Genomic DNA, 24,594 nt, shown 5'->3' with positions numbered 1-24,594 from the left:
CAGTGTGAAACTTGGTTAGAGTTTGAACAACTATAAATCCGATTATACAATAAGATCAAACATATGTACATGGGCGTGAAAACGATGCCGAATCGTTCATTGAAGGTGAAGTTATGAGGCGCGGAAAGCAGGATACGAAGTGATTTATTGATTCTTAAACGGAAATTTATAATTTCGAATCTATCGTTCGGCGAGTGAAATTATTCAATCGTGCTTCAATTATACAAATGGCCACTTAAAATTAACGGCAAGACATAAAGAGGAAATTTTACAAGAGATGTCATCGGTGATGTATTTATTGTTTAATGAGTTAACTTAAAGGAAAAATTAATTAGAAAGAAAGAGAATGAGGTACTCAAAAATCTTCAACTTTAAGAAAATCCAACTCGATTCAATTTCAAGAAGTTTAGAAGAAAATTCAATCTTCACTTTCAGATTACTCAAACTTAAGCAAACTTGATCAAATATTCCACGAAATTTTAAAATATTTTAAGAAAGAATCAAATCTTCTACGTGTCATCCCATTCGTCAAACACAAACAAAATTTCATCCGATCTAAATCTACACCAACCAAATCCAACTAGCTCAAACCTTCTAAATCCAATAATTAAAAAAATAAATGATAATTCCAACTACAAAATTTTTTCAAATTCAAGCACTCCATAAAACATAAATCGAGTCCTTTATCATACTTCCTCAAACACGAACAAATTTCACCAAATCTCACCAACAACCAGCAATAATTTTAACCTCCTATTGACACTTTGTACGACTACAGGTGCACCTCGACGACCCCCATGGATATAAATCCCATTAAGGAAACAGCACACGGTATCAACGATTTTTTTCTAAATCTAAAATCTAATGCATTCCTCGTCAAGCTCGATCAAACACGTCCTTGCTGGTAGCCAGCGTCTACGCTATTGGCCGAGTCACGGACAGAACCGGTTCCACGGTGTCTGGTGACTATAAGTGCAAGGCAAAGTCGGTAGCAGACACTGTGGACCGTTTCCTAGATCTGGATCAGTAACGTTATCCGCGCGATCGCTCGTAATTGACTGCTTAAGCACGGTGAATATTGAAATCGGACCGTTGCCCGCATAAGGAAGTGAACGTTTGGGGTGTGGAAGGTCGAGATTTTCTATTGCCACGTGTAGCGGAGATTAGGCGATCGTGTGTGTGGAAGGATCGTGTCTTAAAGGCTGTCTCTAAGGGACAGCAATGGGATCACGGGTCACTGGGTATCGAGTTGAGGTTGGGCGATACGAGAGGGTTTTTGTGAGAGTGAAATGGACGAAACGAATGCATACGATATACTGGTTTCATAGTTAATAGTATTATTTTTATATAAACCAATTTAGTTATGACCTTATCGAGAGGAAATAATTTATCATTCACTGTAATTTCTATAAATTTATAGAATATTTAGTTATTTAGGTGATCAAACATTTAAGGAAGGATTCTTCGAAAATTTATAAAAGTGATCGCTCACGAATGATTTTCCATTAATTATTAATAATTAAGAAACAAAGCGAAGTTCGCAATTTTTTTATTCTTAATTTTCGTCTTATTTCTACATCTAATGAAAAGAATCATTCTTTAAATTTTTACACTCGTAAACATCCTGTATATTCGTATACAAATGCGTTCTACATTTGCATGTAGAACGAGACAAACAATGGACTCTACTCGTATTTAACACTATATAATGGCAAATTCTGGTTAATGTCAGGGAACTCTCAAAGTTCGGAATTTTCGTTATGCAAGATGTAGGCCAATCTTCCGTTCGATTTCTCATTGGACGACGCCCACGTTACCTGCTCGCTTATTTACCTACATTCGAGCATGACTAATCCGAATAGTGTGGGATGACAGAACGAGATCACGTGCCCACGTGACTTCCTAAAGAAACGATCATCAATCAAAGGAAAATATAGAGTAGGAACTAGGAGAAGAGGGAGAAAGAAAAAGAGGTGCGGACGACACGAGAGACACATTCGTATTTTATTCCACTGGAAAGACAATAAAAAATATAGAATACACTTCGGTGGCAAGAATGACAAATTTTCTAAGTAACATACGATTCATTTTTTCACAAAGTACCTTAATATCTACCATCATAAATATATATTATATCTTAAAAATCTAAAAATCTAAAATCACATATTATATCATTCATTAACAATTGTATGGCAATAAAATTCAAATTGCAGCAATAGCAATGTTAAACAACAAAATGGTTATTTTACGTAAAATAAATGGGACGAGTTATTCAAGTTGAGTATATATAAGTAATATTATTTACAAAATTGGTATCGGAGGGGGAGAAATTTTCGTTCAATTTTCGTCAAACCGTCGAAAATCCCAACTGTCAAAAAAATATGTAAAAAATCAGGTACGACACAATCTGCTCTCAATAATTGCTGCAAAAAGTTACATTGCACGAACAATTCGACGGAAAATTGAACGATTTTGTTTTAAAAAAATCCAATTTTCGTGGCATAATGTATACGCAATTACAATTTTATACAATAAATTCGAATATGTTCGGGTAAAAACGTAAAAATCTATCGTTTCACAAAAAATTTAATATTTCCTTCCTTATATTTTCATAATGATATTTATCAGAATTAATTAAACAGAAATACCAAAACTAAAACGGTTTAACAACACATACGTACGTATCAGAGATATCGTCGAATCAAGAAAAGAAATCCTATCTCATTTTAATAGTAAAGATCGTTCTGGGTGGAGAGTGCTACAGCGCGAGCGTGTGCCTTCATATGCGCCTCGCGCGCCCTCATCACTTCCGGTGTGTCCACCACGCGGCCATCAGGGCCGAGTGGCGCTAGTGGTCCTCTGTAACCCATTGTCGGCGCGTGTTTGTAGGTAACTCGAACAGGTGCCAGGTAAACCAAATTTTTTCGCCCATCAAAGATGTCAAACTCGTAAAATTCCGACGCTTTCGAGGCTGCTCGTGCACGCGTTGTCAAACGTGGGCTCTTCGCGTCTGTCATCTTTAAAATTGAACGAAAACGATCGTTTTCTTTCATTTCGAAAACAGAAATCCTTTTTTTCGCGCACATCGTAACGTTCTACAAAATTCTGCAACAATGGCGGATTCTAAAATTTTAAATTCTTTTAAAATTTACCTCGGCATTCTCCATAGCATTTCCGTCGCTCTCCAAAGGCATGTATTCCCTCTGCCTCTGCCTCTTCTGCATCACGGTCTCGACAGGGTCCATCACTTGCGGCATGTACGACATTTCGTTATTTTCGTACATCTCGTAATCGTTCTGAGCCTTTCTCAGTCTGGCCATCGTTTCAGCGTGCAACGCTAGGTGGGCAGCCCTCGCATGGGCCACTTCCGGCGTATCCATGACCATCCCATCGCTGGTCAATGGCGCTGGAGGACCTCTGTACTGAATGTATTCTCTGTCCTCGTAGGATTCGGCGATCGTCGACGCCACCAGTGACGCGGCCAGGACTATCTGGAAAAGTGCAACGAAGGATCACGTTGCATCCTGTGAGTTTCTCGATTTTGAAATTTTGGAGAAAAAGATAATATAAAAAGAAAGAAAAAAATAATCGAAATTAAAAGTTTAATATTATAAGAATATTTATATATGTATTTTTTTTTATTATTATTATTTTTCAGTAAACGCCCAATTATCGAATCATATAGATCATTAACGACAACGAAACTATTTCTTTTCCCTCGACACACTTACGAGCAAGATCATGCTGTTAGGACACCACGAAACGGACGTCTCGGTTACGAGTGTGGCTGGCTCGATCGGTCGATCTAGCTTTTATAGCGTCGCGGTTTCGATGCGAGTAAAACCACGTTACGATGATCAATACCTGACGTGTAAAATGATACTTTAATTGTTTTCTCGTTAAACATGCATCATGATCTTGTAGTTGTAGTTAAACTTTTGAAGAAATTGCGGTGAGATATCGCGGATTGATAGCTTGAAACTGAGACCCAGAGATTTGCAGAGATGTATGAAAAATCCAAAAAATAGTAAGTAATATTCGATAAATTTGAATTTTTATTTTCGGAGAATTTTTATTGAGCTTTGCGAGTTCAATTAATGGCGATATTAAATTAGTTACGATTCTGATAAATTTTTAAGATTGATTTGTTTGAGATAGCGATTTTCAGCCAAAAATAATTTGAAAACGAAAATCTTAACAATTTTTTTCTGACAGAATATTGACGAGAATCTTAAAATTCTTATAATGGTAACAATTGTGAAAAAAATATCTTCCTTTTAATAAAAATAATTTTCTTGAAATGCACACACAAGAAATCGAACAATTATAGTATCCATTAAATATTAAAAATTGATCCAGTTTGCAAACGTCCCTGATGTTTCGTCTCGATTTTTCGAGGTCAGTTTTCAGCGTTGCAACCCTCTCGCCACAAAGACAACATTGGAGAAGACTTTTTTGTGGTTTCGACCTCGATTCACGGACGACTAGACGGGATCATAGATACCCTTAGTGATCTAGTGATCTCTTCAAGGCAGTCCTGTTTCCACGATGAGCTCCTGTCCCCTTATAAATGATGGTCCAGATACACTCTAGCCAATCACGCATCGATACCGTTTCAAAATTCATGTAACACACTTTGAAATAATTTCAACGACAAATTTTTGCCAATACTTTTCCAAATTAAATTTATAATTTTACAATCACACATAGAAAGAAATCGAAAAGAATCTGTTAGACGCTTCAAAAATTCTTCCTGTTTGGAAAAAAGTTTGGAAATTAATTTTCTTGAATATTTTTTAAAATTGCAATAATTTTCTTAAAATTACGAAGAAATGAAAAATTGAACTTATTTAGAGATTGATTCGAATAAATGAAAACTTTGCAATAGTTTATTTATCGTGTATAATCACATACATTACACGAGCACAATAAATTAAAATAGTAGCCTCGTTTCGTTTAATTAAAGCATCGATGTGGATTCTCTGTTTATGTAATATGTGATACAATTCGGTCATGTGATAATTTCAAAGAAGAAAACTGATTAGATCACGATTAATTAAAATTCATTGATGAGGATTCAAGTCTTGGAAAATATAAAGAATTCAAATAGATAATTAATCTCTTAAGGTATTCGTTTAGTGCCATTCGAAGATGAAACATTTTTTAAATATTAACATTCAACATTATCATGACTTACAAAAAAAAATATATAAATACTGTAATTTTTATTGGAGCTAAAATGGATGAAAAAAATAACAATTTCAATTTCGTTATTCGTTATTATGTATCTTAAATAATAATTAATGATCCATATACATATATCTACATGCTCCTATTTAGGAATGCCGAGTCGAACAAGTTATAATTCTCGACCTTTTCAAAACCGACGAATCACGATGCTAGAGTTCGTTGAGCAGGAACGAATCCACGTTCCCAGTTCCTTCTCACGTGTTTCGTACACCAATGCGACCTATGTCGCAACAACTGTAGCCTGAAGGTGGCTGGTAACACGGCTGGTAATCCTATTTCGATGAGATTTCTATTTTATCCCATCATAGAAAGTGGATCACTGAGCCAAGTTGAATTGGAAAAAAATTTGTTCACTTGTTTATTCTCGCGGAAGATTATGTTACATACGTATTGAATCTCAAGGAATTTTAATAAAATGGAAACAAAAAATGAAAACAAAAATTCCTTGCATCGTTGCTCAAAATTTAACAAACGATACGAAAGTTTCGATAAGTTATTCGAGAAGCCATTGACACTACGCTATTCTTGTTGATCAATCAACTAGAATCGTTTTTTTCTTTTTTTGTATTCCAATGGCGAAACTTTTTGACCGCTTCTTTTCGCGCGAAATCGCACGAGCAGAAACCGCAATCGCACGAGACAGTCGTTACGATAATTCTACGAGGGAAACCCTGAAATTTTTTTCCTCGTCGAACAATTCTCTTCACTGTGGTATTTATTTATTTTTCTTTCGAATTTTTTGTTTCCACGTTTACTTGTGTTACAATTCTCGTTCTTCTTATCGATATCAATTTATAATAAAAAAATTTTTTTCCATTTTCTTATATTCAATGTTAAACGACCCTGAAGAAGGTGTTCATCTAACCCGATCGAGGTGAAGACATCTTTCCAATCTCTCTTGGATTACGCTAACCGCACAACGAAATCAAATATAGGTTAACTCGTGGTTTCTGACGAATAATATTGCTTGACAATTTGTTTGACGCATTGATTTTTGGTGGCTTCTCGAACGAGAATTGCGCGTTAACCTACATAATAAAAATTCATCAGATATCTGGAATATAAGTGTCGATTTCTTAAAATTAATACATAAGCCTAATAACATAGTACATATTAGTATATTGAAGTTTAAGTGTATTGAAGTTTATCGATGAATCTCGTATATATAACTTTAAGCTTTAAATAAGATACTTAAAGTATTAAGTAATATCGAGTATGAAATTAATAATTCCGAATATATATTATACATATTGTATGAAAATAATGCAATACACGTTAAAAATTGAAGGGAACGTATGATATAAAAATATATTTTTCATATCAAATACTAAAATAATAGAGGAAAATAAATGATAAATGAACATCAATGAATATCAATTTTTAAAATTATAATTTTTAATGCAAAGAAAGAAAAATAAATTGATTTGGAAAAAATTCAAAATTTATTTAAGAAAATTATGTAAAAATATGTCTCTATAAAATTTACAACTCTCTAATATTTGTTAAAATAATATTAAAACAAGTAAAATTCTCGAAAAATATTTCTAAAATTTTTGATCCTTTTAAAATTTTTGTTTCTCTAAAAAAAAGTAAAAAAAAAAAAATTATCCCTAGCATCACATTAAAAATTAAATATTTTTAGAAAGAAAGAAACACGAACGGACGAGCGGAGTAGAAGGAATAAGAAATGAGAAATTTAAAAAAGAGGAGGGGGAACAATTTATTGACCTAAATTATTTACAAATACGTCACGGTTTGTCTCAATTTAATAAGCTCCGACTAATTGCTGCGATTGATAATTTTGAGGTTGGAAAGCAGGTTTGCCAAACGCTGGTTGCGCCGCGGGATACGAGGGCGCTGCTCCAGGAAATATTCTAGCCGCGGGAGAATTGTACTGGACTGGGGCGGCTGGTGGATTACCATAAGCTGAAATAAAATGAAAAACAATTTAATCATTAATCTAATCTAAACTAAAAGAACTTTATTTGTTCATTTATTTTTTATGATGAAGAATTCGTTAGAATTCACGCATACTTAGAAATTCCACAAATAATTGAAAAATTCTTATCAGTTTGAATTTCTGGTTCTTTTAAATGGAAGAAATATTTGATCCTTTGATTGATTTACGTTTTATGGATTTATAGTAATCTTCAAAATTAATCATTTATGAAATTAGAGTGAAATTCGATTACGTGACCTACGATATCGTTGCTACGATGTTGCTTGATATTCCAGAAGAGAAATGGCCGGGTCACGATTATATACTTAACGACTAGTGGCCATACCAGCTATTCTCGCAGGAACAATCGAACGATTAAGTTGTTGAGCAACTATTCAATTCTTACGTTAGCGAGGTGTTACCAATGTATTTACAGTTGGCAAGAGTTCAATAATTCTCTAGCTCTGTCTCTCGTACGAATTCCTCCGTATATAAATATTACGTCACGACAAAAATAATATTTTCCAACACCACGAGAACAAATATCACGATGCTAGTTTTAAAGCTATAAAGAGATTAAAAAAAAAAAAGGAAAGGAATTTTAAAAATTATCATCCTGCAATAGAAACAGAAAGAAATATTAAAATATTCGAGGAAATTAAAATAAGCTCTCGCATCTTACGTAATCATTACTCTCTCGAATCACCTTTTGCGAACGTACCTTGGCCTTGGACTTCCGGTTTGTATTCCTGCGCAAACTTATACGCCCTCGCCTCGGCCTCGGCCAATTCTGCCAACCTGGCGGCCTTAAGAGCGGCCACTTCCGGCGTATCGATTACAGTCCCATCCTCCGCGAGGGGCGCAGGCACGAAAGGGGTGGGTTTCACGTTGGCAGCGAAACTTTGCTGCCCGACAAAGTTCGTATTTCCCGTATACTGCGGCTGATAACCCGATACCTGATTCGGTTGATTGTACGTCGCCACTGGTGCTGGAAATGTTTTTCTTTTCTTTTTATCGACGGATTAATTTTAATTCTAAAATGAAACTTGTTCTTAAAAATATCGTTCCAAACGAAACGAAGGGAGGGGCGCGATGATGAGCGGAGAGATGAAACAGGAGAAGGGAGGAGAATTTGTGGAGAAATTACGGACAGAAATTTTTACCTGGAGCAGATTGGTAGATAGGCGGCTGATAGGCTTGCTGTCTGACGTAAGTGGGGGGTTGGGAAGAGGGGAAGTTGTAGGCCTGGGACTGGGGGTTGTACTCGACCGATTGGGGCTGATTCTTGCTCTCCTCGGCGGCTCTGGCCGCGGCTCTAGCGAATTCCGCGAAGTGGGCAGCCTTCGCTTGCGCGACTTCCGGGGTGTCGATCACGTTTCCGTCTTGGCCAACCGGTGCCGGGGGTGCGAACCTCTGGGGCGCCGATTGGGGGTGCACCTGGGGCTCGCTGAACGAGGGCGAGCCGAGGAAACCGGCCCTGCAGCTGGCCACCGTTGCGACGAAAACGATCTGAAAAATGAAATCGAGAGTGTTGAAATATTAATAGTGAACGATTATAAAAATGTGAATTCGAAATTATATCTCTCGATTGAACGAATCAAATCGCCATCTGAATTTTATGAACGGAAATTCTTCGACAATTTCTGAACAAATGGCTAAGTGGTTGCCCACCTATCCTACCCTATAACAATACCTTTCACTTTCCTTTGCCATTTGTCGATCTGTCCACAGAAGGAAGGAAAACTCACCAATCCCCTCATGGCTCCTTTCTCTCGATCGATCTCTTTCTTTCTCTTTTATTCCCCCGTGTTTTCCCCTTTGCAAAAAAAAAGCGCTGCTGGTGTGGCCAGTACTCGCTCGTTTCCGCTCCAGCTCCACGCTTACCCGGCCCGGCCTCACGTTTTGTGTTCCTGGAGAACGGCCGTTGGTAGCATTTATAGCGGTGATCATCCGCCCCCTCCCACGTGGACCACGGCCTGGAAGGAGCCGGGTGATCGGTTAGCCCACGTAGCCTGGGAAGCGCGCCAGGAAAAAGGATACTCCCCCCTTCCCCTTCCCCTATTCAGGCGGCTGCTTCGCGCCAGGACCTTGGCATTTCAACGGGGTCCATGCACTCCTGGACCGGAAGGATGGGACTGGAGGGGGTTGCGATTGGTCACGAGGGGCAGGAAGGGTTGGCTTGGGTCGTTGGAAGCGCGAATTGGGAATTGAAAGGATTAGGGAAAAGTGTTGTCGATTTGTTCGGAACACGGAAAGGAAATTGAAATTGGATGGAGATGGAGAGGCATTGCGCAATCGAGTCGATTGCGATTTAAGGAATTGCGTGTTGAGTGAATCTTGAAGAATAAGAGGAATTAGGTGGAGTTAGATAGTGGGTGGAGAATAAAATAGAATTGCGCGGATGCAAAATTATTTATGGGCGTGGAAGGGTATGGGATTAAAGTGAGTTTGAAGACAAAGTGGGGTTGTTGGATGAAAGGAGATGGTTGGAGGAAGGAAGATGGAAATATAATTGGCGAGAAATGGCACGGCGGTTGATCGTCAAAAGTTGCAAAAGTTGGAGCGGAGTTTTCAAAAGTCGTAAAAATACGTGGAGAAGTTGTGCGATTTTAAATTGCGGAATATATTTATAAGCGAGTATCCATCCAGTGTTGTTATTCAATTTGTGAGCAAAGTGCAGTGAGAAGGATCACGTGAGATCGTCACGTGAGAAATGGATTACATCGCGACGAAGGAAGTTACATAGGAGGAGACACTTTTCCCCATAATTGCATATGGGAAATAATCTTGATCGCAGTGAGAAAACCGTTCAATGTTATAATTAAATTTCTACATTTTTCTTTTTTATTATTCTTCCTCTGAATAATGTAAAATTTATTCTAATACTCGTATTTATATAATTATCGATATCATCGGTGGATTTTCTATAACTTATAATATCTTTGTTTTAAAATTTGCATAAAATTTGCGATTGTATTTTTTACGCAAATCAAATAAAATTTTATACATGTTTTTCTTTCTTTAATCTTTCAAATTCTTAAAATTTGCAAGATTATTACTCTTCACGAGAATAAAATAACCTTTCTTATCGTTTGTCCCATCGAGCCACGACTTATTTAATATAAAGGTAAAAATTTTCAACATCTACTCCCTTTTATTTTATTTCTCCTTTCGCCGGTACTTTGCTGTCCTTTAAACAAAGCCGTTCATGCAAGTGTTAAACGACTTACCAACCCTGAACGAACGAAGGACTCGAGAACGAAGGACAGTCTGCAGCAAGAATGCATTCCTTTATATTTTTCCATCGTGCAGAGTTGTGCTATACGAACTCGGATCAAATAAATTGGTTCGTATGAAAAAGATCTTGTCCTGTATGAAAGAGGTGTTGCAATTCATTAATACGAGTTAGCGAGAATGTTAATGCGATTTATTATCAAGTGTTAATAACGATTTATTGCTCGAATGTTGCTCGTGTCAATGAATTCGTTTAAAACTTTTTAAATTGTCAATTTTGAATTTTTAATTATCACTTTTAATTTTTATACTCATCTTCCATGCATTTCTTTTTAATTTTATATTGTTGTAACTTTAGAGAATGTGAAAAAATTATGATTTTGCACAATATCTAAAATTTGATAGAAATTGATAACAGCTTAACAGCAAGGAATCCGTGTAATCATAAATTTTTTAATATGGCAATTAAGTTTCGAATTTGATCATATTTATCATCATCTTAATAGCTTGTTTTAAAAGGTATCAAAGTATACGAAATGAATCATCGATCGATAATTTTCACTTAAAATTCGTCAATTGTATAATTTATAAAAAAAAGAAAATAAATCGCACACACGCGAGATATTAAGAAACGTATTAATCTTTCGTGATATCGATTAATGAGTGAAAATAAAAATAGTATAGCTATCAGTCGTAATTTATTTGACAACTTTCGATTAAAAATTTGTTAACTTTAATAATTATGAATCAGGACTCATTTACAAATAAATTCTGTGATAGAATAAAATTTGTATAACTTTTAAATGTTCTAATGAATTAAAAAAAATGTTATTAAGTCATAAAATTATTAATACCCAAATAAATACTTGAGGATTTTAAAACGATCGAACATTAAAAGAAATGAATAAAAATAAGTATCGGATATGAATAAAGAATTGGACTGTTTTGCCACCCTATTGCATGTGTAATTGGGAAATATTTATGTGTCACAATCGTCCAAGACAATTCTCAATTGGCGAAATAACAATCGTAAAAACGATTTTGTAACTGCATACGAATAATATTAGAAAGCTGGCCATGTTCCTTTTTTTCTCGATTAGATCGAAGAAAACCCTTTGATATTGCGCCAACGGTGTTTTTCAATCACCGCGATATGGCCATCGTTAGAAAAATGTTTCGTTACAAAGTGTGTATCGAAGATTAGATGGTATCAAGAGAAAAGGATAGAAGAAAAAAAAGAAAAGAAAGAGAAAGATCAAAGATCGTGATTAAGATACTTTATCTTAATCAAAGTCTATAAAAAAGGTTCATAAATATACTTAATTTAATTTCCAAATGGTAACAATTAGGTTCTTAATTAATAAATTTTTTGTAACTATGATACATTCTTTGAATCGAAGTTTTTGTTTATGGAACTTTTTTTTATTGCCAAGATTAGTCAGAGATTATGGAAAGGAACTTTTTAATTAAATAATAAAATTTTAACGAGATAACAAGATAAAATTCTTTGAATAAAAGAATGTGTATATATAATGTAACAATTTTTATTCTGAATTTTATAGAGCGTTAACTATAAATTTCTTCCATGATGTAAACAACGCTAAATTATTTTACGATTTGATTAATCTAGATCTCATTAAGATCATCTATTTAATTTAGTTCTGTGCCTCTGACACATTTGTGCTTAATTAGACGTCGTTAAAAATACATTACGCTTCTAAAAAAAAGGTTATTCTTTTCCTCTCAATTATTTGCAAGATTATATTTTGTTTAAAAACAGATTTTACTAAAAAAAAAAAATTAAAATAAAATTGAAATTAATTAACGAATATGTTAATATAATAATTGAAAAATTGTGTTACGATCTCTTAAAATTTCGACAATTCTTAATCTTTAGATCTTTTGATCCTTGATTTTTTTTGTGATTGAATTTTTTCAACCGACGAAAATATTTATAAAATGCTAGAAAAAAATATTACGAATTGATCCATAATCTGTTTTTTTTTTTTTTTTTAGATCGAGACAAGATTTAATAATCTCTTTTCAGAGACACGCCCCATTATCGACGAACAAACTCGTTGACCGTGAATATTTGAATTTCGTGACTTTGAATCGAGCGCTGTTCGAAGGACACTGAACTTCTTGCGAGGTTCGTTGTTACTGAAAATTCATCGTGTATTTATTTGCAGAAATATTGCTTTCATAATAAAAATAAAAAACAATTTTTATATCGATTTTTATAACATGATATAATGTTAATAGTAACAGTAAAATAGAATAATTATTCGTAAACGTATAATGTATTCAATTTTTTCAATTGATCAATCATTTTTCCTTTGTTTCATATATAAAAAGATTTTTTGAACGAATCGAAACAGGAAAGGTTAAATATTGTAACGTTTTCTCGTCGACGTTATAATCGGTGAGAAATAGTATTCAAATTTATTTCTCGAAATCGTGTAAGTACACGTACAATATTCTTCGTGGGCGCAGGAAAAGGCTCGAACAGCGACCTTGACTGTCTCATATTCTTCGATATCCTGAGGAAAGAATGGCTTGAAGCAGCGGTTCCCAAACGAAAGATACAAAATGCATTGAAAATGTTATATGCAACTCTGTAATTTTGCTTAGCCTTCAATAAATTGATCGAACGTACGAGAATTATCGGTAATTTTCATAAAATGAAACAGAATAATATGCTATAGTATTATTTATTATTTAAAAGAAGCGAAAAATCTACGATAAATGTAAAATGTCGACGAAAGAAATAATAATCACAATGAAAATAATTTCTAATTCTGTTCTTTTCTACAATTTTTTTGTTTTCCTTTTCTTTATAGCGATTCATTGAAAGTTTTCAATTCAAATTCTTACATCACGAAGTTTTAAGATACTTACAAGATTTCTATCGATCGAAAAGACGAATGTATGAGATGAAATATGTTCACAAATATAGGATTAAAAAATATAAAATATAATAGTGAAGAAATCTTGATTAACTTTATAATATGCTTAGATTTATCCTAACAGTTTTATCATTGTTAATACTCTATTCTCGATTAATTGTATAATATTTGTTTTCAAATTTAATTATTAGAAAAAAAATTCATTATCTTAAAAATTTCGAATGAATAGTCTAAAAATATTTCGATCGAAATCTTAGCAAACGCCCTGTCTCCATGGAAGTTAGCAGCGAACTGACTAAAGGTATCGAAAGCGCTCTTAATTTTATCAATGAATATCCCCACTACCTACTCTGCCTTTTACTCTTCTATTTTTGTGTTCTTAATTCCAACTGCTATCATATTTTCTAAAAATTAAGAGAAATATCACTCTTACTCGACGAAGAAGGCACGAGACAGAAATAGAAAATAGAGTTGTAAAAAATTATTATAATTCAACACCTGTATAACTAATAAAATTAACCATTCTTTCCATTAATTTCACGACGAACCAATCGTTTCCAAGCTGCCACGAAAAAGAAAAAGAAAAACAAGGCAAGGAAAAAATAGAGATATCTGCAAAAATAATCGAATCAAGTTTCAATCAGTAGTAGTTCAAAAACGTTTTATTCAATCGGTCCACAATTATGTACAAAAAAAACGAGTATTTCATGTCAACAAACAGTCGTCGAACAGCAGTTATCATCCTCGTAATGTAAAACTTTCGTTTAAAGCCCGTTAAGTAAAACCTTCTGAATCACGGGCCCTGAATACGTGGACAGAACAAGAGGAATCTCCAAAGAGGAGGATTGTCTTTGCTCGACAGCTTGCTCGATCTTCTGATTTATGTGAGCGGCAGCGTGCTCCGCCTTGGCCAAAGCCACTTCAGGCGTGTCCACGACACGGCCGTCGGGGCCCAGAGGAGCCGCAGGCACGATTTTGGCCGCAACTGCGATGGGTTCCACGCTGCTGGCGACAAGAGGACCCGTAATGGCGATCGCATCAGCCGATTTGAGCGTCTCTTGCGCCAGATTGATTCTTTCGTTGATGTGGGCTGCCGCGTGTTCCGCCTTTGCCAGGGCTACTTCCGGGGTGTCCACGACTCGGCCGTCGAGTCCTATGGGCGCGCCAGGTACTAGTTTGGTGATAGTTAAGGGCGTCGCGAGTGCTGCCACCTGCGGCGCTACTAGCAAGCCTGGCCTGGCAGACGCCGCTGCCACCAGAGCGGAGAGAATGATCTGAAAATGAATATTAAGAGTTGAATGTATGTTGTTGGCATAGGTTAGATTAATTAGATTAAGTACTTTACATTTTTTTTAAAGAATTTTCGGAATCGATATTGGATTGCGAAATAACAATTGATGGTATTATTTACCGAAAATGTATACTTTCGTAATGATAAATTAAATAAATATTAAGTGTTGTTCTAAATTCTAAATTTTTATTTTAAATTTTCCAAATTTTTAATTTTATTTATGAGATTAAAAAGCATTGTGTATCATTTAAAGAAAAGAAAAGAATATTAATCATCCTCCAAATTATTGATAATAAATTCTATATTTTCTTAAAGTAGAAAATTTAGTATATGTAAAAAATTGTGAAATATATTTTAAATTCGAACAATAAAAGTATCATTTTTTAGAAAAAAAATCTGAAATGTAGAGATTTATTAATTTTATAAATGCAAAATATGATTACAATGTAACGAAAAACAAATATTATAGAGGCAAAACAAGAATTAAATTTTCGATATTGTATATCTTCTCTTATTTTCCGTGCATATTAACTGATGTTGGAAGAGACGGAAAATCGATAAAATCAAAATGTTCGAGAAACGATAAATACTCACGAGAAATTTCATCTTGTGGACAAACTGTGGCTCCTTGCGCGCTATCTGAGCGTACAGTACTCGCCAAGGTACCTTGGGTCGGTCTCATGGTGTCCACCTGGTCCCCTGGCCTTTATATAGCACCTGGGAGAAAAGGTTTCGCTCCATGGGGCACGCGTCCATCGATGGGAGAACGCGCGAATAGGAGACGCCCTATGTCCAATAAAATTAACCACACCTGACATTGACATTCGGTCCAATCGATGCCCTCCCTGTCGGAATTCGTCTCTCCCCAAATGGATGACCCGCGATAAATTTTCGAAACAATCTTCGATTCTTTCCCCCCTCTCTTCTCCTCTTTTTCTTTTTTTCCGCTTTTTTTCTTCTCCAAACTAGAATAACTTTTTGCGCGGTTGTTACGAGATCGACGATTTCGACGACCTCGAACTTTCTCAAAATAGATCTCAAAAGATTTGTAATTGAGTTTTTGTCCGTTTAAAAGGGAAATCTTGAGATTTTTATTTAAATTAACGAGACTGGAACGATTGAATCGTTGTTTATCAATTTTATATATATTTGTTTGATTCTTTTCTTTTCTTTTTTTTTTGTACGACACAATAGGAGATTATTGGGATTGAATTAATGAGAAATTAAGTGGTGCAAAGAATAATAAAAAATTGTGTTTCAATGTCGTATTTTTGATAAAAGTTTCTAGATAGATCATCGCGTAAAATATATTGTGAACGTGTGTTGAGAAATTTTGAATTTTTTCGAAATTTTATATTTTCTCCAATTTTGAGTTGGAAATCTGTTTTTTATTAATTTTAAAAATTGTTCGTTCTAATTTGTGAAATGTTACGTTGAAATTGAAATTGAATAAAATAAAAAGAAATTGTCATTGATTGATTTTAAAATCTCCTTTATTAGATAGAATTTATTTTTAATTTGTTTCAGCTAAAAATTAAAATACATATCGGTTTCTAGAGTTAACATTTATGCAACAATAATATGGTAATACCACGCCAGTGCTATAGTATTACAGTTCCATTTTATTATATGTTTCGATACCTTTTAATACCGCTACGTTATACTTTCATTATTCTAACAATATTAATTTACTCACAGAAGGTGATAGTTAAATTACTACAAACATCGCGAGCATATTAATTTACATTCTACGAAAGAAAAAGAAAAAAGATACGAATAATCAATCATTGTTCGTTGCAGCGTATAACAAATTTTACACTTTTTAAAGAAAATTTCATCACCACCGCATTTCACTAATGAAACTCCCTTAAAATTCTCCAAATTTTAACTAAAAACATCTCTCGTCAAGTAAATCTCAACGATAATCAATAATAAACGCCAATAATCCAACTACGAATAATAAGATGAAATAACGAAATAAAATAATAATAATAATAACAATAATAATGAAATGTACACCCACAACCCACTTACCAACAACATCCAACCCTTCCACTCGACGTCTAAAGAAATCACGCGACACCTAATCCCAAATCCAGTCCAAAATCATCGTATAGCGAGCAGAGCGTCGGTAAAAAATCGTGCTACGTGATCCAACACAGCTTATCGGGCTGCGGACCGAGGCGACGAACGGTTACGCGATCGTCGGCCTTCGCCGACATCGCCCTTGGTATCCATGGCCAGGCTGGCTAGAGAAATGACAACGGGATCGGGTGTCTTCCCGCGCGCCGGTGAGAGAGAGCCACGAAAATGGAGAGCCCCCGTGGTGGCTCCATTTTTCCTCGGCCTCACGTTCACACCCGCAGAGCCGCCCGTCTACTCGTTTTACAAACACGCTTACCTTGCCCCCAGGGAGAACGGAAACGCGGGTGTCCCGTCCAAGCCGGCCCGCCGTCGCGAAAAATCCGCCCTGGATCCATCTACCACGTTACGTGATCTTACGTCTTGTTACCACCACGGCCCGCGTGCAGAGATCTACGGCTATAAAAGCTGTTCTAGGACGACGCGTCTCATAGTCTCCGAGCGCGTCCTCGCAACGATCCTCCGAGCGAGATCACGATCGACACTGTCGCCGATCCCTCCTCAGAAAATCGGGCAGGAAGCCTCAGAGCAGCGCAAGCAACGTCTCGAACGATCGTCGTCATGGGGCCGGTTGCCGGTTTACTGTTGGCATGCCTCGTCTCCGCGGCACTTGCCAAGCCGGGGATCTTGTCCGGGCCCCTGATCGCCACTTTAACCCCAGCGGCGCCCGTTGGGCCCGACGGCCGAGTGCTGGACACGCCGGAGGTGGCCGTCGCCAAGGCGGAACACGCGGCCGCTCATCTCAACGAGAGATTGAAGCTGGCCGACGAGGCTGCCAGGTCGGGTGGAGTCCCATCGTCATCTCAGGCGACGGTCACGCTCAAACAGCCCTCCCTCTTGGTGGCTGCGCCAGCCAGCGTTTTGGTGCCAGGGGCGCCTCTCGGTCCTGACGGAAGGGTGGTCGACACGCCCGAGGTAGCCGTGGCAAAGGCGGCTCACGCCGCGGCTCAGGCCAACGAGAGGCTCAGTTTGGCCAACGAGGCAGCTAGGTCCGTCGCTGCGGATCTCAACAGGTGATTTTCTTTCTTTCTTTTCCTTTTGCTTTTGAGCGAGATACGGAAGGCTTTCGCCGAGTTTTGTTACTATTAATCCCTAGGATTTGTTAAGGATCGATTATTACGGTTAAAATGTAAGGATCGTTTTCAGACCTCTGGTACCTCTGGTCACCAACGGAATAGTGGCTCCGGCAGTGATCCAGGCAGCAACGGTAGGCCCCGATGGAAGAGTGCAGGACACCCCGGAAGTGGCGGCGGCGAAGGCGGCTCACGCGGCTGCCCAGTTCAACGAGAGGATCAACCTGGCCAACGAGGCGGCCAGATCATCGGGGACGATAGTGACAGCTGCCCCGGCGGTGGCGGTACCCCTCGTGACCAGCAACGCTGTTGTGGTGCCAGCTGCGCCCATCGGCCCTGACGGCAGGGTGCAAGACACCCAGGAAGTGGCTGTGGCGAAAGCAGCCCACGCGAACGCTCATCTGAACGAGAAACTGAACCTGGCCAACGAGGCAGCCAAATCTGCCGACGTCCTTGCTGTTGCTGGCCCCGCGCTCGCCTATGGACGCCTCGTCTATTAATTAACTGATATCGTTTCTGACACGTTCACCGCTTGCGTCTTTCTATTCGAGTCGGCACGTACTTTTACTCACACGGAGAAAATCGTGAAATTCTGTCGAGAAAAGGCTTTCATAATAATCCATATTAAGTAGTAATTCATATATATATATATGTGTGTAAAGTTTTCGCGACGTAGAAATAGCTTTTGTATGAAAATTATTCGTGTTAGAAGATATGTAGGTACCGAGGATTTGATCATCGCAGTGAACGTGTTAATTAAAAATAAACGAAGGATCGTTCGTGATTAATTAGTCGATACTTATTAGTTGCTCGTAGCGAGGGGAACATGGGCCATGGACGGGGAACGATTTTCGGTGTTCTCTCGAAGAAGGTATATCTTTTTTTTTTTCTTCCAATGATTCGATTGGCCAGCTTCTGTTTTATCGTTTAATTATTAGATTCGAGAGCAAAAAAAAAAAAAGAAAAAAAAAGGAAAAAAATATGGGCTATGAAAAATGAAGCAAATTAATCGTCTTGATCGTTGCTTTCTATCCTTTTTGTGATCCTTTTAATTTTGATATTTTTTCGAAAGGATGATGAAATTGTTGAAACTGCCATGTAGAAGTGAACGATGATTGTAGACTGGTTTAAATAAAATGAATTTTGAAGAAATTATCGTGTTGTTATTGATAAATAATTTTTAATAATTTTTAATTTTTAATAAACGATATATATATATATATATAGAGATATTTGTTATAAAATCTTATTACAAAATACTTCTGAAACCGATAAATTAATGGTAATTGTGTCACCAGACAGAAGAATATCTTACCTTTCAACTAGTAATAAATTCACGATTTGTTTGACAAAAAAAAAAAAAAATTCGAGCTTCAATTTCACTTTGACACGGTAGTCTAAGGGAATCGATACATATTAATATCGCGGCAATTTTAGAATCGATTGCATTGAATTTGGGTCGAGGATCGTATGCAAATAGCCTGACAAATGATTACAAAACGGAAGATTCGTAGACAGATGCAATAATGGCATTAACTTCCTACGAAACAATATTTAAAATAATAAATAAATAAATTAATTATTAACTATTAATTTTAATAGTTGTTGAACTTGTTACCATGAAACACGTATAAAAATAATGTATTAACATAATTATTTGTAAAAATGTATTTAAAACCGTTAACGTGATGCAACTTTTTGAATTTTCTTAACACAAAATTGTTGTTTCAACAACGACACCATTACACGCTTTATGCTCCTATTAATTTTTTTCTTCGACGGTATCAGCGACGAATTTTATTAGTCGGATTTTCACGGATATAATACATAAGAGCAGAAAATAATAATAAAAAAAGATTGTTCATCTCGTTTTGATGTTTCATCGGACAGAATCTCGTACGATATCATCCGCATCTATAAAATTTAATTCAAAATACTTTGAAAATTTCGTTAAAATCTCCGTTGCCCATTCAACGCCATCTTTTCTCACAAAAAATTCCCTAACCTCAACATATGTTGCCCCCAAACATTCCAATCCAGCCATTCAACTTCATACTTTAACACGCTAATAAATATTCTGTTCGAAGCCATTTCTCCTTTTAAACGATCTTTTAAATTCTTCCTCACAACAAACCGCGTGCATTCCTCTGTGTAGCTAGCGCCACGAGAAAAATATCCTGGCTCATAGATTATGACCATAGAAAATGGCGACGATGAGAAGATTCTTTCGAGCGCAGGCGGATGTTTGTGCCAAGACGGCCCTGAAGAGACGTACATATTAGGACATGGCAGGGTGTTCAGGTTTCGAAGAGGTGAAAAAAGGCCCGGTGAAAATGTTCCAGAGCCGGATTCCAACCGAGTGAGTCCTTGGGCTCACATACTCGACCAGTTTCGTTGCACCTTTGATCCTCGTGTTTCCGCGATCAGGCTAACACCCTCCTGGCTTGCGTGCTTTCTATATAAAGTGGGCAATACGTGGCTGGAATTTACAAGATATCGAATCGAATCACCATGAAGAGCGTACACGTAAGAAATAAGTGTGGTCGCGTGGGTGAATGGAATGGAACGGAGTTGCTTCAGGCCTCTCTGGACGTAGATAGATATGGGTGAAAATGGTCTGGTATCATGGGGGATGGAGCAGTGTCTCTCAAGCTTTTGCTTCGTTGGAAAGATCTTTATTCCTTGGTTAGAGTTAAGAGTGTCTGATCAAATGTCTTGGATCAGAGAGTGATTGAAGTAGCGGATTTGTTGTCATTCTCTTTTCATTTTTATTAGATCTTGTGTTTCGTAGCTTATAAAATAAAATGGATTTTAAGAATCGAATGAAATATCATCAGTTGCTTACAGTTGTTATATGATATATCTGAAATAGAATAAGAGTAGCATTTGAAATTTACAAGTAAATATTGATTACCTGGAATTTTATAATTTTGTAGAGTTTTAAAATTATAATCCAAGGAAAGGAAATTAGAATTTGATAGATTAGAATTTAATATATGTAATAAACTTGATATATACTATCTAAAGATAATCAGATGATGTCGAATTTTGCTTATCCTCCTCCAAAATACATTAAATATAATAAAAAAATAAATAACAATTCGATTCAATTTAAGAAATAACTGCGATTCTATTTTTCCATAACCGCCTTTTCTTCTAATATTAATCTTCTAAAAAACTTAAAAAATTCCCAACAATTTTATTTTAACAGCTAGAAACTATAATAAAGCAATTAATCAAAGAATATTCTCCGAACGAAATGAAATACTCGATTATTAATTTTTAATGTAACTCAACTGCTAAAATTTAACGATACTAATTCAACGTTTGATTGATCATTATTGTTTGTAAAAAATTATTCAGAATTTAACCACGACTCCTTATTTACAGATCCTTCTTTTCTCTTACTGCTTTATTTCTTCCGGTTTGGCCCAGCTAGCTGCACCGACCCTCACGTACCAGGACAGTTTCGGCCGGTACAGTTTTGGTTACAGTAGCCCGTACTCGGCGAGGTCGGAAATCAGAATGTCGAACGGCGAAACACGAGGCGCTTACAGTTACATCGATGACGCAGGAGTTATTCAGACTGTCGAGTACGTCGCTGATGCAACGCACGGTTTCCGGATACTGTTCACCAATTCAGTGAGATTAATGGCAAAACTGATGTAGATTAGATCTTAAGTTTCTTTATTTGACTCGATACTATTTATACATATATTTTCACTGTTAGATGCAAAACACCGAAGGAGTGGTCGTCGCTCAATCACAAACGAAACACAAAATGGAACACAAAGAAGAGAGATTAGGGAAGAATGCATTGCAAGGATCTGTAAGTTTTTTTTTTTTTTTTAAATGGATTATTTTAACACGGCGAATAAAATTTTCTTTTCAATACGTCAGATGGAGTTTGATGCGAGAAGGAAAGAGAATTTACAGAACAAGAGTCAGTTCAATGAACCTAAGATATCCGTGTTTAAAATTTCTCAAGGAAATCTTCGGATTAATCCATTCCATTTTTATATACCAATAAACGAAGCTCGAGGTAAACATTTCATATACTGCGATTTTTTCTCCCCATAAATTCCAACTTTTTCAACAATTCATCAAGTTATTTTAAAGCTGTTAAAAATTGGAAAGCTCGTGATTTTTTTAGAAATTTTGCTTTTGTTCATTTTATGTGTACTTCTTGAAAAATTCAGAGAATACAATTTTCATCTTAACCAATTATTTTATACAATCGATAAATTAAGTTTTTTTCCATACGAACGATGGATAAGAACGATCCTAATTAATTTTTTTTCTCCGAAAAAATAAAAAATCTCGATTGGAACGTAATCAGTTGAACGGCCAGTTGAAGGCCGTTCTGCTTCCGGAACCAATAATCTTTCAAGAATGAAATTCTGTCATCAGCATTTAATCACACTTTCAAGTTTTTCAAATTTTCGTTCAGCTTTATTTTATCTTCCATCTCTTCTCTTGTTCCAGATCGACCATTATTAAAATTTGAAGAAAAAAAGGAAAACGAAAAAGAACAAGACGATTCATAGAGAGGATACATCTGAATATTTTGATATTTTTTTATATTCGTCAGTCCACAATTTATACTGTACTTATGAAATTTTATATTCCTTATATTTTGCTCGAAATATTGTATTTCATTAATAAATAACACGAAAAAGGAAATAATTATTTATACAATACAAATTCCACAAAAGATTTAACGCTATTGGGAATAGTTTGTTGTTAAATAAGACATTTATTAGATTGAAGAAAAATATATATTACGTTTAAAATTGACAAGTACGAGAGTGATTTGTGAGAGAAAAATGAATAGTCGTGCGGTTCTTGTACATTTGTCAATTTATTTTTATTCTTCTTTACAAAATAATGCCGGCTGCCGTAGGACAATGAAACGTAGGAATACACGACGCATATAATTCATGTCAATAATTAATATCGATCGAAAATTAACTCTAACATCTCCATCGTCCTCTTCGTCGTCCGCTATTTGTCATTTCCTTTAGAAAAGTCACGCTTATTAAAAAAAAAAAAAAAAAAAAGGAAAAAAAAAGAAAAAAAAAGTCTGAATCATGTTAATACATATGTCAAATAATCATTATATTCGTCCCGCCGTTATCATGAAGAGAAACTTAAACTATCGTAAAAAGGCCATTTGTTAATTAACGATACATATCAATACTTGTCATCAATCGCATGAGAAGCTTATTACGATAAAACCTATATTTACATACCGAAGATATGGATAGCGGTGGAAATTTTTATGGATAGGTTTGCAAAAAAAAAAAAAAAAGAAAAAAAAGGAAATTAGATAACAATGAAACATCGACTTAGACAATTATAAATATTTCTTAACTTATTAACATGTGTAACATATGTAATAATTTTGCAGCTTCGAGCTCGATTGTAGATTCGAAGAGAAGTGGGATTAAAACAAAAGAGGAATGATGGAAATTTGAGAATTTTTTGAACAGATGTGAAAAGAGAATGAAAAATTGGAATGGAAATATGGTGGGATTATTTGAAACGTTCAGAACAACCCTTTTCTCTTTTTTTTTATTATGCACAATATTCGAACTTACTTTTGAAAATTAACCCTCTATAATTATTTTCATTGCCTGTCAATATATTAATTTTTACATTGTTATATCGTTATATATCGGAACTAAACTTTTAACTGTTTATATTTATAAACTTACTCGTAAATTTTAATTACAGAGAGTTAATTGTTTGAACGAAATTAGAGCAAACTATATTTTTTCTTTAATATTTTTATTCCTATCATAAAATAATTTTTCGATCAAGCGTCAAAAAATTGTGAAGAACAAAAGGGTTGAACCGAATTTCCGTCCCTGGAACACACTAACCTCGATTAATACTGAAAAACACCGTTAAACGCGATCGATAGATCTTGATCCTAATAACCTCGGTTCTATCCAAGTCTTAACCGTTATAATTAACCATAATGATCATCATAAGCCTAATGATCAATTAATAATTTGTGGCGTTTAATAATAAAACCTCAGTAATAACGAGGGTTAAAATTTTCGATCGCTATAATCGATACATTAAGAAGATAATAATTAATATTTAACGGAAAATTTATTATAAACTTATACTAATAATCGTAACGTTAATGAATAATAATAATAATAGTAATAAAATGACGCGAATGTCCCCTGTGTCACTCGTTTTCGCCCCCCGCCGTTACCATTATCGCAATATACGTCAACATCCCCTTATACATATAATATAAATCTAAATATTAATATATATATTTTATATATATATATTTTTATAATATTCATATTTATATATAACATATTCGTCCTAAAACTGCACGTTCACGTGCGATTAAATCTGATTAGCGATTTTTTTTTTTAAACACCACCTCCCTCACCCTTCACTTTCCACCCCTCTTCAATTATATTTCTAATTTTCTCTTTTTTTTATTTATTGTTATTTTTTTTTTATCCTTTACTTCGAATTCCATCGAACGTCGAATATTTTCGTTCAATTGAGAATTGTTTATTTGATCAGAGAATGAATTCTATTTCCATCCATCGTACTGAGAAGTAATAAATAATTTAACAAAGCTATAAAAATAATTTCAATCTTGATATGTAATACTTATTCTTCTTGTTTTAATAGCTTTGTTAAATTATATCGTTTAAACGCTTTGTATTTTCCATGTTAAATAGAAATCCATTTGTAATATTATTCATTAAAAAAAAAAAAAAA

At 35.4% G+C, this 24,594-nt stretch overlaps 4 protein-coding genes across 5 annotated transcripts; 2 read left to right on the top strand and 2 right to left on the bottom strand.

Moving 5' to 3' along the window:
• Positions 1-1,978: 1,978 nt before the first annotated feature.
• On the bottom strand, positions 1,979-9,106 carry LOC108002598 (uncharacterized). The gene is made up of 6 exons (XM_062078895.1): positions 8,938-9,106; positions 8,353-8,698; positions 7,911-8,177; positions 7,019-7,176; positions 3,153-3,491; positions 1,979-3,017 (listed from the first exon to the last, which is right to left on the bottom strand). Exons 1-6 carry the CDS (start codon positions 8,947-8,949, stop codon positions 2,727-2,729), a joined length of 1,413 nt encoding a protein of 470 aa, XP_061934879.1. The 5' UTR covers positions 8,950-9,106; the 3' UTR covers positions 1,979-2,726.
• A 4,857-nt stretch (positions 9,107-13,963) lies between these two features.
• Positions 13,964-15,317, bottom strand: LOC133666613 (cuticle protein 18.7-like). The gene is given in 3 exon segments (XM_062078881.1): positions 13,964-14,603; positions 15,215-15,265; positions 15,267-15,317. Coding segments are annotated over 3 exon segments (597 nt in total). The 5' UTR covers positions 15,303-15,317; the 3' UTR covers positions 13,964-14,093.
• Positions 15,318-15,785: 468 nt separating this feature from the next.
• Positions 15,786-18,987, top strand: LOC108002597 (cuticle protein 18.7-like). Of its 2 annotated transcripts, none has more exons than XM_017064364.3 (2): positions 15,786-17,775; positions 17,909-18,987. In XM_017064364.3, the coding sequence occupies exons 1-2, from the start codon at positions 17,324-17,326 to the stop codon at positions 18,333-18,335; spliced, it is 879 nt and encodes a 292-aa protein (XP_016919853.2). In that variant the 5' UTR covers positions 15,786-17,323; the 3' UTR covers positions 18,336-18,987. The 2 variants fall into 2 exon arrangements, with proteins under 2 accessions (XP_016919853.2, XP_016919852.2); XM_017064363.3 differs by having other exon boundaries at positions 17,897-18,987.
• A 1,038-nt stretch (positions 18,988-20,025) lies between these two features.
• LOC108002600 (cuticle protein 6-like) lies at positions 20,026-21,504 on the top strand. Its single transcript, XM_017064367.3, has 2 exons — positions 20,026-20,361; positions 21,226-21,504. Exons 1-2 carry the CDS (start codon positions 20,347-20,349, stop codon positions 21,502-21,504), a joined length of 294 nt encoding a protein of 97 aa, XP_016919856.2. The 5' UTR covers positions 20,026-20,346.
• Positions 21,505-24,594: the final 3,090 nt, after the last annotated feature.

This window comes from Apis cerana, linkage group LG8 (assembly GCF_029169275.1).
Source record: "Apis cerana isolate GH-2021 linkage group LG8, AcerK_1.0, whole genome shotgun sequence".
NCBI classification, from domain to species: Eukaryota; Metazoa; Arthropoda; class Insecta; order Hymenoptera; family Apidae; genus Apis; species Apis cerana.
This window is presented reverse-complemented; position numbering and strand designations above follow the sequence as displayed.